The sequence below is a fragment of the Zophobas morio genome, unplaced genomic scaffold (genome assembly GCF_036711695.1).
Source record: "Zophobas morio isolate AGI-343-1 ecotype UQ-CSIRO unplaced genomic scaffold, CSIRO_AGI_Zmor_V1 ptg000011l, whole genome shotgun sequence".
NCBI classification, from domain to species: domain Eukaryota; kingdom Metazoa; phylum Arthropoda; class Insecta; order Coleoptera; family Tenebrionidae; genus Zophobas; species Zophobas morio.
This window is the reverse complement of record NW_026972116.1, coordinates 9,242,092-9,256,840: the sequence shown is the minus strand read 5'-3', so window position 1 is coordinate 9,256,840 and position 14,749 is coordinate 9,242,092. Positions and strand designations below refer to the sequence as shown.

General features: G+C 31.7%; 1 protein-coding gene across 4 annotated transcripts in view; it reads left to right on the top strand.

The window, feature by feature from the left end:
* The window catches only part of LOC135126861 (uncharacterized), a 251,789-nt gene extending 245,279 nt beyond the window's left edge, over window positions 1–6,510 (top strand). For 2 of the 4 annotated variants that reach the window (XM_064053053.1, XM_064053054.1), the window contains exons 10-13: window positions 2,835–3,053; window positions 3,107–3,281; window positions 3,413–3,719; window positions 5,235–6,510. In XM_064053053.1, coding sequence (XP_063909123.1) covers window positions 2,835–3,053; window positions 3,107–3,281; window positions 3,413–3,719; window positions 5,235–5,945 — 1,412 coding nt within the window. In that variant the 3' untranslated portion in view covers window positions 5,946–6,510. The remainder of the gene's footprint in view (window positions 1–2,834; window positions 3,054–3,106; window positions 3,282–3,412; window positions 3,720–5,234) is intronic. The other 2 variants (XM_064053056.1, XM_064053055.1) reach the window with 2 other exon arrangements.
* Window positions 6,511–14,749: the final 8,239 nt, after the last annotated feature.

The window sequence follows — 14,749 nt, the reverse complement described above, 5'->3', positions numbered from 1 at the left end:
TAATGAAAACATGTCTTCAAAAACAAAATAGCAAAAATACAGTGAACATTATTAAACATAAAAAATATTATTAGTCATAGCGTGAAACTGCAGTGTTTTAAAAAAATTTCGTATGCAAACGTTTTCCTCAATAAAAATAAAACTTTCTCTGAAACTGTCTGCTACTAAAAAAGAAAAAAAAAAATTTAGGTTGCGCCCTAAAATAATCTTTTTAAAAACGCTTGAGGAAAGTTTTCAACGATATAAAACTGAACAAAAGGCATAATCGGATCTCTGTAACTTCATAAAAAAGAAAAAACACCAAAAATTTGTATTAAACATTAAGTAAAGTAAAAATAAGTATCTCTCACTTATTTTTAAAAGGAATAAACTTTTCTAGATATGTAATTTTAACTTCGTTTCAGGTCTCTCCATTGTAAAAAACATGTTCTTTATCTTTTAAATCAATCAGATTGTTTATTTTCATTAGAGTGGTTAGGTTAAAACTGCCTCCCCCGCAGTATTTCGATATCGACTTACGCGTTATTCCAGTTGATTCCACTGACATGTCAGCTAAGAGTAATTAAAAAATCCAGCAAATTTAATGAAATTTCACTAATTCTTAGAGCGTAATGAAAATTTGTTATTGCACCTTTAACTAGCCTTAATGTACAAAGCGCGTATTTATAACCTAATAATTTTTTAATCAAGTTCCTCTCACTGTTCACAAGCTTTACAAGCTCTCGTTAAAGTAGTTCATAAAATTCGTAATTTTTTATCAGCAAAAGTCACAAAAACATCGTGTAGTATCTGGAATATAGTAACATTTTTAAAGATTTCTTTCTTATAGTGACTTCAACAGAATCCGTGAAAGTACTTTATTCCGCAGTATGAGATTTCTCTATTCCTAGAAAATTTTACTCTATTGACAGTTACACATACCGCATCTCTATGCCTAAAAACCTGTCGCGTATTATACGCTTTACCCCGCTTTAGCCAGCTGTTACAAAACTGCACGGTTTACGTAGACGCGGGTCTCCTCATGAAGTTTACAATTTAATATTTGTGAGCGCAAATAACATCAGAAAAAAACCGTCAATCTAAACTAAAAACCGTGTGTTCCACTTACGCGACGCGATCTTGTGCTTTAATTTCATTAAAATTCAAATCCTATATTTCTCGAATTTATAACGATAACTGAACAAGCATTAGAATTACAAATTAGCATTACAAGAAATGAAGCAAGCAACAGTTAATTACGCCACACTATCAAGAATTTTACTCAACAAATATTTTACATAATGTTAGTGGTTAAATCAAAATGAATTCGAAAATACTACATCGTCCTGAACCAAAAGTAAACCGCACAAACAAACGAAACACGGATGAAATATGCACAACCTAAATATTAACATGAGCTAGGAATTTACAATCAAATAATAATAAGATGTGTTGACGCATTCGCCGAAGTTTCATAACATTTCAGATTAGAAAATCATGAATTAATTGATCTTACACTAATTATTCTCGTTGGGGGGAGACGGTGGCGTCAAGTACGATTAATTTTTATTTAAACAATAGCTCTTTCGTGAAATTACAAACTAAATTACGCACTAATTTTTAACAGATGGTTCCCTGTTTCAAGCAGCACTAATATATGGGTGATTGCCTACATTATTGTTTTTTTTTTTCAATGCGGTTAAACGGCGTCGTTTTTTCTTTCTCGGCGTGAAATTTAATTTTTAAAATCAGAATACCACAGAGACCAGGAATTAATGAATATTGACTTTTCGTTTCTAAAAATATTTATTGGAATTGTCATCATAAATTTTTTATTGATCAAATTTAAAACGAATTACTTCCTTTGCTCGAAAATATGAGAATATCCACGTTTTCATTTAATAATGATAAAACAAGAATTGCAATATTCAGAACATTTTGTTCGATTATGGCTTAATTAATAATTCTAGTCCTCTGTTTTCGTTGTATAAACATAAACACTTGAACTGAAGCTTGTTATTAATGCTGAGAGGATGTTTTTTCCCGTTGGTCATATACTTTAAATATACTTTACATTGTCCATACTTGGATGAACAAATTTTTGGCACAGGGCCTGGGGTGTTATTTATTCCGCTAGTTTTAACTTTAGAGAGAAACGAATAGAGTGACTTAGTGTTTTGTTTAATCAGACTAGCTAGAGAGATGCTAATAAAGGTTGCATACAATTATTATCATCATCAATAAAATCATTGAAGCCTGATTAAGTTTTTTGTAATTTGAATTACTCTACAATGGTGCTAGCATTCACATCGATGGAGTTAGCTGGATCTAGGTGTACCACATATGACACTAGGTTTGTTAATGACGTCAAAATATGATCATAACTTAAAGCCAATGTCAACTAAGGCTCCTAGAGGTCCCTGAGAGCAACTAAACTTCAACTGCTGTAAATACAGTGATAATGGAATAATACGTTCTATTGTAATGCGGCTGGGTAAAAAATAACTCCCTGCTAGTTTTTTCACACTACTGTAGTTATACCTAAGTAAGTGAGTAGTTGGTTAAGTTTGTTATTGTTATTGGTTGAAATACTTATGGGAGGGGCTGGGGAGAGCTTGTCTTAACTTAACCACTACCAAAAACAAAAGGCAATTATCGCTACATTTAAATGGAACTAGTTTTTGGGTACTGGAATTGATTAGAACTAGGTTTAAAAACGCACAGCTAATGTTTGTGTAAAATCAACTAGTTAATAAAATTACCAACTTAACGGACCTGCATGTTTAAGATGTTAAGTTCAATTCTTGCAGATCCTTTCTAATTTGAATGAATTTCCTAAGATTTTCTTGTTTCAGGGACCGGTAAATCGAACGTGTCCGGCATTCCAATAGCCCAGAGCATCGGCGTAGTCCCTGCCGTGATGTTGAAATTGACAGCGGTCCATATCGCAGCGATATTTTTTCTTAGCGGTCTGCTGATTGCCACGGCTTTGTTGGGGGCTCAATATTTATTTCGCTACAGGAAATACCACATCGCCCAGGCCGAAGATCAGGATTCCCTCGCTGATCCCACAGGTATTGGCTCTCCTATCCCGACAAATTCCTCCTCAAGCCGCATAAATTTGCAGCCTCTTGCGCCAGTATATCAATGCGAACGAGGGCCTCATCGAGCGCGACGCTCCTGTCGGAAGTAATTTCATTAACTAGATTGAGACCGCACATGAAGGCTCGGAATAAGCACAGCCGTTTGAGGGAATCAATGGATTGTGAACAGGAAGAAGAGGAGCAGGAGGTGACGTTGGCGTAAGTCCGAGTTTAAAATTCCTTCTGCTCGAGTGCAGTTTCAGACGATACAGTCGAACGACGCACGTTTCCATTATTGCTTAGAGTTTGGGAGTTTCGTTTTTAATAACACGTGAACCACGTAATTGCAGTAAAGAAGAATCTTTGAGTTTGAGCAGTACAACGACTCTCACACAACAAGAAACTTTAACAACGGCGTTACCGCAAACTACGAGCGAAATGGAAGAGGTTGCGTGTAGTTTGCCGGGTTCACCACAGAGTTACGAGCAGGGGACGTTGAGGCGGTCGTCCACTTTGACCAGCGACAAGGACAAATCGAGTGAAAAAGACGATTTAAAAAGTACATCGTCTAAAATCTCTAGAAGACTAAGTAACGTCAGTACTGCCACTATGACGCATGTGAGAACATCGTCTGAAATTGGTTCTAAAAGTGATCCGGTGAAGTATCCAAATTTCTTTTCAGAGCACGATCTGCACCACCAGAATGAAAATACACTCCTCGTTATACACCTCACCAGACACGTTCTACTTTGAACATTAAATGTGGTTATCATTCTATTCTTCGCACGCCCCAAAAATAATACTTTATCAAATACTCTGTGGAGATAAATATTAAAAAGAGTTTGAGCTTTCAATTTACATACAGTATGTTCACAAAATAAAAATTTCCACCCAAAATTTAAGAATTCAATAAAAATAAAATAAAATAATGTTTTGCTGATTATTTGAGAGTGAGATCCAAATTTTCATTCTTAATCATGATCAAAATCCTTACATGGATCTAACGACTTGTCATTCATTAAACTTTTAAATACAAGTCAGTACAAATCCGAATTCTCAACAATTGATTTAAAAAAATATATACAGGTGGTTTCGAAATTTGTGCAAGAAAAAAATAGGGAATAGCTCACAAGAAGATTCGCACTGTGTAAAGTTCAAGTTCCTAAGTGGTAGCAATGTCTAGAAACAAATTATTTGAAATTAAATATAAATTGTTATACACACCACTGGTAGTGTTTCTTGACCTACCTTAGCTACTATTCAATGAATATCACAGAACGAATAGTCGATAAGATTTCTGACAATGTTGAATTTTTCCAATTTAAAACGTGTCGACATAATAATGCTTTATGGTGTAGCTGATGGACCGCGTTCTTTCAAGTCTCAAACTCACAATCGTGGCCGTGATATGACCGAAAAAATATTGCAAGCTGAAGAACAAATTTTGGAACACGTCGAAGAAAAGCCTGAAGCTGAAGTTGGGGTTTCACAATTTGTAGTGCATCCTACATTAAAAGAACAAGGCTTACATCCATATCACGTTCAAAAAGTGCAAGCTTTGAAATACACAGATTTTCCACGTCGTGTAATTTACTGTGAATGGTTGTTATAGCAATGTCGTGAATGCCATAACGTTTTAAATTGCATTCTATTTACGGATGAAGCAGAATTCACTCGCAATGCTATTTTCAGCAGCCACAACACCGCACGTAGTAGCATTCTAAGTTGCTCTTATTTTTGTTTTAATAAACAATGTGGAATCGTTGTGGCAAGAATCGTCAGAAAAAAAGTTGATGACCATGAAGCATTACCAAAAATCGGTTCTTCGACTTTTAATTCGTTTTTTCTGTATTTCCACATTACTACGGTACCTGATGACGTGGTTACAATTATTGCATATATTTCGCAATCATCCTGTATACAACTGGCTTTAAAAGAAATTCAAGCAACAACGCTCAAAACTTTTTTTATTTACACAAAAATATGTGAGATTAAAATGACGAAGTTCAGCTATAATCCCCTTTGTACATATCAATGTGCACAACAGAATAGTAGCCAATCGAATTAATGTCTCCGTCTCCTTCACCAGAGCACTTCTAGAACGCACTTTTCTATGATGTGTCCAAAACCCTTCTAAATGCCAGTCTCTAATACCATAATTAACTCTTCCAGGGGTTCTATTCGCCCGCATCCAGTCTAACCAGCACAGCAACAATCCGAAGCACCAATGCCAAAGAAACGAAAGAAAAAAGAAATAGGGAAAAACTCCTAGGTGGGCCTGCAGCAGGTTCGGACTTTTCCATAGTGAACGCAGATAATGACTTGGAATTGGATTATTACGACTACAATGTTGTAAATGCAGGAGCTGCTCCAGGATCGTACTTAGGAATGGATCCTGCTTTTTTAGTGTGGATACCTCCTTTGGACGAAGACGGTGAGATTCTTCCAACTGATGAAGAACTCAAACCTAGAGTGTACATAGACCCCGGAAGTAATAAAGAATCCCCTGAAGAGGAAGAAACGTTGCTGCCTAAAGGCGACAAGCCTGTAGATGTGACGCCTAAAGCTTCTCCTATATTGAAGAAAAGTAAGAAGGTGCTCCCATATCCGGAAGATGTGAAAGAAAAGGAACCTCTTTTAAACAAAACTGTGGTGACTATACAACTGCCTGAGTTGCATAAAAGCAAGAGGTGTAGTTCAACCAGCAAGTTGATCGACGATATGGAAAAAGAGACTAAAGTGGAAAAATCTCCTAGCTTAGATACTAACATTTTGGAAGAAATTAGGTTTGCAGATGACGATGATGACGAAAAGGAAGTGACTGAAAATCAGTGCAATATTGAATTAGCATATCACGATTCGAATATTTTATCTTCCAGTTAAGACTGATTATCAAGTTGTAATGAGAAGTTAAAATATTGTTTATATGGTGTTATCGAAGGGCATTTAATTGATCAAAAGCTATCTCAGGATTGCATTTTCGAATGAGACTGAATGTTGATAAGATGTTGATGCATTAGTTATTTATAGTCTTTAATCTAGTCATATTTGTAAAAGATTAACATTTGTGAATACAGTGTAGGCTTGTAGATTGTTGTTTTGTACAGAGGGATGTCGTTAAATTTTCATTAGTTAAGAGGAAGGTGGTTATTGATTTGTGCGTGGGACCAGATGGAAAATTTTTAGTACTTGACTGTTAATGAGATGAATGTTTTACATGGTGGAGGCTTAAAAAATGCCATCAACTATTTGCAAATCAAATAACTTAGTCTTACTCAAGCTAGAAAAAGGATCCCTTTTTAGGAAAATTAGTTAGTGGCTTGCTTATGTAATTTTGTTTTTATTAAAGTCCTAAATGAGTTACCAAGTTCTTGTATATAGTTCCTTTTTGTTATAAAATGTTACAAAAACGCTAGATTTATATGATACAAAATTTGGTATATGTACTAATGGCAAAATAAATTTACGTATTTATATTAAAAATTTATTTCAACATTTTCCTGTATAATTTATCAGGTCATCACTAATCTAGTTTCCTTATTTCTTGTTTTGAGTTAATAATTACTAATGAAAGAATTATATATTTTTTAATCAGCTAAATGTGTATTAAAATAAAAATACAAAATAGCTAAATCAATGATAGAAACTCGTCTTGTTAACTCGTAGTAATAAAATTAGTATCGTGATAGCTATAAAAAAAAATTGGATTTAACGGAAAATTAAAACAGGTGATTATTCTGCTTGCCCCTGTGAATGACAAAGTGTACTCGCTATTGTTTTTAATGTACAGGTTTATCATTAATTATTATTAGCAACAGAAAAAAAGTCGAAGACTAAAATTGTATTTAAAATAGAATAAAATGCAGTAGTAAATTACAGGGTGTTCTACCTGAAAAAACTGAAGTATTCATACGTTTCAGACTTTATTTTAAACACTCTACATTAAAATTTGATTGATAATACAACAAAGTGCGTACCTCTGTTCATCTCTCTATAAAGTATTAGAATACAGATCTTAAAAATAAGAGTATTGTAATTTTTTTGTTATCTCTTGTATTGGTAGAAAATTCAAGAACACTGGAATATCGTGATAACGTCGCATCGGATTTTCAAAAATAAACTATGGTTATAAAGCCTAGGAGTAAGCTAATGACAATATGTAAAAATATACAGTGTTCTTTTAAATAATAATATAACAAATTGAGTGCTATGTTGCAAAAACTAAACACTGTAATCAACTAATCACTGTATAGTCGCAACTAATTTTAATGGACGCTACACGAAGAACTATACAACTTTGGTCTGTGACGTTTTTTCTATCTTTGATAATAACTAATAAGATATTGAGGATCACGCTTAGTCACTCACACTGTATAATTTATTATTATAAGAAAAGAGAAAAAGAACTATTTATTAATTATGCCAATTTATTAAAATATCAAAACAAACTTTTGCAAATAATTTTTTAGCAAATCTGGCCTTTGATACTAAAGTAAATTAAAAAGTGGTAACACAATTCAAAACAACCAAACCAACAAAACTACTACACAACTAAATTGTCAAACTTGTTAATGTTATCAATCATGTTCGATATCTCGGTATATTTCTTAAAATAGTGAAAAATTGCAGAAACTACCAAATTTAGGTATGGAAAATGCTTAATAAAAGAAAAAGTTAATAAAAAAGACGACAGTAACAGGCTCCAGTAAAATGCAGACTGTTCCATTTGAAACTACAAAAATATCAAAATTTGAAAATTATTTTTTTTTTTGATGAACACTATAAATTAAGATCCAATTTTATTGACACTACAATAAAGCGCGTGCCTTTGTTTATTTACCTACAACATCGTAAAAGAAAAAAAATGTTAAAAATAACCCTATTGCTATTTTTAGTGAGTAGTGTAGTTTAGCAGTTAATTTTTTTTGCGAAGGAGGGATTTTAAAGAAAATTGGAATAATCTAAAATTATAATTGCAAAAATAAACTATGCTTATCATTAACAAGCCTAATAATGTATAAGATAACGAGGAGAACACGTGCTGAGTAAGTCATCCTGTATATTTTACATATCTTTTGAATCACGTCCTCACTCATCAGTGTCATCAGTTTTCTGGAGGGAATGAATGGATTAATTTCATAAGATATTCTGTAGTTCCTAACTAAATGTTAAAGGTTTTGAATGACCCTTATTACTTCTTAGCTCACTCTCAGGAAGTAAAAATTGCAAAGTTGCATTTTTGTACAAGAGTGGAGTATTCTAGAAATGAATGAAACATTTGAATTTCTGCCCAGAAACTAGCTTTAAATACAAAAATTTGTTGAAAAGACACTAATAAATAATAGTTGATATAAATACGCAAAATGTGGACGTTTAATGTCCCTCGGGCTTTTCTCGTTTAGTTCTGGCGAATTGTAATTTTGGTGATTTTAAATTCACTTACTGAAAATTGTGATTTGTTTAAAAATAACGTTTGTATTATTATTTATTTTAAAAGAGAATTGCCGTCCACTGTGACACGGTGATTAATAGTTCTACAAAAAAATCCCTGATAAGAAGTACAATGAAAATTTTTTACTCCTTCCCATTACGTGAAGACGTTTAATGTAGGCAGTACATTTTTGACTTGGATGTGTGTAGGTTCGTTCGGTCTGTAAACTGGCTAGTTTAAGTGTTTCATTGTTATTAAAAATAATCCTTACATTAAAGTAAAACTTAAGTGATGTTATGTGCACAAAAGGATTCTTCGGAGACCGGCACGGCACGTCAGGAACCAACATCTGGATTTAAAGGGTAAACGTTCTTATCAGTTTTTATTTATCAGATCACTTTCATAATTTAAATGGCTATAAACATTATAATGTCAAATTGTTAGTAGATATTGGTGCATCCATAGATTTATGTGGTTTGCCAATGTATTAAAATAAATTTGGATAAGAAATTTGACAATTTGTATTAAAATCTAGTTAATAATACGTAAATATACCTATACATATAAATTTAAATACTTATTCATTCCTTTGAAACGGGGATGACATCGTTTGAACCATTTGTCTAATAGATTTTTAATTAAACATGTCTCGTATTTGCGTGTTCTGGTAACATGGTTCTAGTTTCTACAATTACTTATACTCACAAGATATCGCAACAAAAATAATAACGAAGAGATTCATCTTAATAATTATTAAATCAACTACAGTTCGTCTAATTGTCTCAAAATTCTGAGTACATTTAGCACTGATATTGTTATAGTGTTTACACTGTCTATATGTATAAAAAATTAATATAAGTATTTGTCTCCAGTAAAAAGTTAACGATGTCAGTAGAGAATTTAAAAAAATAATAATGAAGTTTTACAATTTTACTGTGAAATACCTTTATGATTTTTGATAATACGCTAACTAACGTCGTTGTAGCAATTAAAGACCATTATGAAAATGTATTTATTAAGATGCTCTATAAATAATAATAAAAAAATAAACCTCCTCAATCCCTGCGCCTCGAGGGTGCAAATTCCAAAGCGGCACCGTCTGAACAAATGCGGACCATATGAAATATATTTAAAGCAGATAATCAGTGGGAAACAATGTATTCCTAATTCCTAGGAAAAGGTTAAAGGTTTTGTATGACCCTGACTACTTCTTAGCTCACTCTCAGGAAGTAAAAATTGCAAAGTTATATTTTGTTACTATAGAGTGGAGGATTCTAAAAATTAATGAAACATTTGTAAAAACGTAAGTAACTCTGAATCCAAAAATCAGTAGAAAACACACTAATAAATAATAATTGAGATAAACACGCAAAACGTTGACGTTTAATGTCCCTCGGGCTTTTCTCGTTTGGTGATTTTAAATTCACACACTGAAAATTTTGAACCGTTTGAAAATAACGTTTGTATTATTTTAATAGAGAATTGCCGTCCGCTGTGACACGTGATTTATAGTTCTACAAAAAAAGTCTCTGATAAGAAGTACATTGAAAATTTTTTACTGCTTCCTATTACGCGAAGACGTTTAATGCGTGCAGTGCATTTTTGACTTTAATGTGTGTAGGTTCGTTCGGTCCGTAAACTGGCTAGTTTAACTGTTTTATTTTTATTAAAAATAATCTTTATATTAAAGTAGAACTTAAGTGATGTTATGTGCACAACAGGATTTTTCGGGGACGGCAGGAACCAACATTGGGATTTAAAGGGTAAACGTTCTTATCAGTTTTTATTTATCGGTTTATCATTTGTTGTGTGTCATTTATAGTATTCACTTTCATAATTTAAATGACTATAAACATTATAATGTCAAATTGTTAGTAGATATTAGTGCATCTATAGATCTATGTAGTTTGCCAATGTATAGCAATAAAATTGGGTAATGAAATTTGACAATTTGTATTAAAATCTAGTTAATGAATACGTAAATATATATAAATTTAAATACTTATTCATTTATAATAAATAATATAATAATAAATTTTTAATTAAACATATGTCTGGTATTTGCGTGTTCTGGTAACATGCTTCTAGTTTCTATAATTACTTGTACCCACAAGATATCGAAACAAATTAATTAACGAAGAGATTCATTTTGATAATGATTAAATCAACCATAGTTCGTCTAGTTTTCTCAAAATTCTGGGAACATACAGCATTGCTATTATTATCAGTGTTACACTGTCTATATAAAAAGTTCATATAAGTATTTGTCTCCAGGAAAAAGTTAACGATGTCAGTACAGAATTTAAAAAATAAAGTTTTTTTTACAATTTGACCGTGAAATACTTTCATCACGTTTGATAATACGATAACTAACGTTCTTGTAGGGATTATTTGATCTCTGGAAATGCACTTTTAAAACATGTTTTCAGGTTTCTCAGAACGAGTTCAGTTGATTTTTTGAGTAATTTATAAAATAACCCCGAAATACACAGCAAAATAAGGTTGTGATAACGCTATATTTCGTGTATTAAACCCACTAATGTATTTGTACTTGAAAATGTACAAAATAATAATGTGTTAGAAATGCTCTAACCTGCATGAAGAATAATATATAGTTTCGGCCTAATGTTTTTTATATAAAAGTCAAAAGTCGTATACATCTTAAATTTGAGTTTTTTTCCAACCAACATTTTTTGAAAACTCAACGTTAATGAATTTACGTTACTTTCAAGTATAACTTTCTTTGTGTAGTAGTCATTCATGTTTTTTTTTTTTTGTTCCAGTGGGTTCGTATATGAAGAGGAGGGAACTCGCTAAACTGTAGCAGAAGAAGAAGCCACAAAGGTCAGAATTTCGGATACATGTTTTTGAGGTGTTGGTGATTTTTCAAAATGTTTATAAAACGTTCTAAATTTTTTCTGCTGTCGGATAAATCTGTCGATTTTTTATTTTAATGAATTCTTTTAGAACTCTATACACAATTTCTGGAAAATTGTTTTGGTTTAATCCGTATGTTTGTTATATGTATTATATTCTAATTTCTATTACTTGAGACAAATTTAAAAGAATTTGTGTAGAAACAAAAATTCAAAACTACTATCATATATCTACTACCCTTATATTGGGGACTCTAGAAATCACATATTCAGTGTTCAGTATTAAGAGAAACGAAATATCAAATCGCCAGTAATAGCTCCTCCTCTGGTAAATTGTCAAAACTGTGTTGTCCTGCAGGAAAGAATAAATTCATTTATCCATGGTTTGTTACCAATCATGTTACCGGCATCTATCGGGAGATGTCGCTTCTTAAAAATTGTTTTCAAGGTGATACATGGCGCTAATTTTTTTGGGATTTAAATTTTACATCAGTTTTAGAAGGTTGGTTACAGTAAACGCATTTATTTAATATAACTAGGAAATAAATAATAAGTCATTTTAGTTGGCGGACCTAATATTTCTTTGCAATGTTTTTGATTTTAGTTTTAGCAGTTTTTGTTTGGAAGTAGGGATGTAAATTTCTTTCTTTTTTATTTCAAAAATTTTAATAGCAAGTATGTCAGCAGCCTCAGAACAGTAAAAATACAATACAATCAAACGCAATAGTAGGATCCAACTCGGAATGCGCCTCTAATTTAGAGGGGTCTGTGCATGAAACAAGTTTTATTCATATTCCTGCAGTTTGCGACTTGCGCAGCTGCGTAGTTTTCCTCCCTTTCAATAGATAGCGCCTGTCCCTTGTACGGAAATATTTTTTGAGAGAAATATTTTATGTATTTATTTATTAAGCACATTTTTAATTTAAAGTGTAGTTTATGATTGCTAAATATAGGTACGTTTTTGCGTAATACTAATAATTAGAAAAGAAATTAAAATAATTGATTAGAACAATAAAAAATATTGGAGAATTTTTTTTCGAGTTGTTTTTCAGTATGCATGTTGATTATTTTATTATTGTACAGTTATTGCACTGTTAAATGATTTAAAATAACTCCATGATGTGTATTATATTATTTCTTATTATTTCAACACTGTTTTTGCACAATGGTGTAATCATCATAAAATTTCTAATAAAAATAAACCTGGTTATTAAACTTGACTTTGTAGGCTTCCATATTAGTAATTCCATTACTACTGAAGTGTTACCTAAATTTATACTTTACGTTGCTGTACAAACTGAAAATTTCTATAGAGGACGTTGATTACTAAAATGTTTTAAGTTTTTAATACTAAAGCTGCTGTTTACACTGCAGACTAGAAGGTTGTACATAAACATGTTTAGGAAATTTTGTATTAAAGAATCACTAAATCACTTAGCTGAAAAATATGTCTGACCAGGATGTATACAAACATAGTTTAAATTGTACTGCCGATGCCATTATTATAAAAAATACCTAATTAGGTTAAGTTTCTTTACCGACGCAGTTAATAAGTCCTAATAGACGAAGACGTTATGATTTAATCTTGTGTCAGTTAATGATTTTAGCAGAGAAACTTCGCACAAAACGGCAGTTTATTTGCTACTTATTCTAATACCATAATCGATAATATGATGGAAATACACAGTGTGGATGTGTGGTATTATGCAGATAACTGAAAAATTGGCAAAAATATATAAAAGATAAATTTGAAGTGTTTTCGACATTTTGCCGTGCATCTTACAATTATTGCTGGCTTGACTTTCGTGTTATGATTACAGTTTTTTCAAATATTTACGATAAACGATTTTTCTCGCTCTACATATGCTATAATAATTTTGAGACGTCGTAATTATAACAATTAGTCAAATTGGTACTAAATTTTAAAATTTTATTCGTTATATGATAACCCCTAGAAACATATAACACAATCACAATGTAACAAAGAAAGGCCTATTATTTTAATTTTTTTAAATGTTATTATAAAATTTAAATGTTTTGCAGAAATGTGAACACATAGCATAATCAATCAAGGCGAACTCATAAACCATAAGGACAGGAGTATGTTATTTTATAAAATTCAAATAGCATTTATCACACAGAATTTTGCGGTGACTTCAACAAAATTATTAGTAGGAATATTCAGACAAATTTTGGTTAGCGTTGTACCATCTACACGTTATTCTTAACATACAAATAAAATTTTGACACCAATCGGTCCGGTAGTTTCGGAAAATTTCTGTCCAGTAAAAATAGCCACGGACGATATCTACGAACGACAGACACATGGAAACTGACACCTATTTTTTCACACTGGTATTTATCAAGAAAACATTAAAGTAGCCATTTGCCGAATGCACCGTGTAAACAATACTTTGCTTACCCTCGGAATGTAAAAATGTAGAAAGAATGATTAAAGATTGTTAAGCGTAATAATTGCAAACGGTAATTTACTTTAACATGCCTTGTTAATCTTATTAGAAACCTACTTAAGAGCTATATAAAGGAACATTAACAATTGATTTGAAAATGCTAATAAATAGTAAAATTCAAGTAAAAATGATGTACTAAATTCTAAATATTTAATGAAACGGGAAAACAACGCTCCTGTTGCAAAGAGTTTATGTGTCTGAAATTGGATAATAAAACTTTTCCCAGCAAAGGCAATTTTTTAGTCGTGCTTTTAATATAACTGTAGTGAAATAAATAAAACGTATCGTCAGTTTTAACAAGAAATATATAATTTGCTAGCTTGTAAAAATGAAAATTTACCAATTAACTGACAAAAATTTGTCGAAATGTAACTGCTCATAAAGCAGAGCCGCAAATGAAGCAATTTGTGGAACTACATACGGTAGAATGGCAAAATTCACGAAAATAAACTAGTCATGAAGAGCTACATGCTTCATCAGCTGTAAAATACATTAAATACTCGTGATTTGTGCTTCCATTAATACATTGTTTATCTCACGCAGGACTCGGTGATAATTGCAACAGGCGTTACGTACGTAATTATTATTGAACATATATGTATCTATTATAATTATAAAAATCAAATCAAATTAATTAAGTGTAATAATCATTTAGTGATGTATTTATTTTGTGTTCTTTATTTAATGTATGTTAAAATACTTTGTATTTAGTGCACATACATATAGAAATTATTATTATATGTTTTTTACCTTGAAAAAAATTGTACATACAAGGTTTAACGGTATGTTAACAATTGGATGTGTATTATTCCACGAGTCTGATTCACTGTATCTGACAAGAAAACTCAAGTTGAATTTATGTACTCCCTTTTTTTGTATCTGTGCATTTTTAGTACGCACACATTTCTT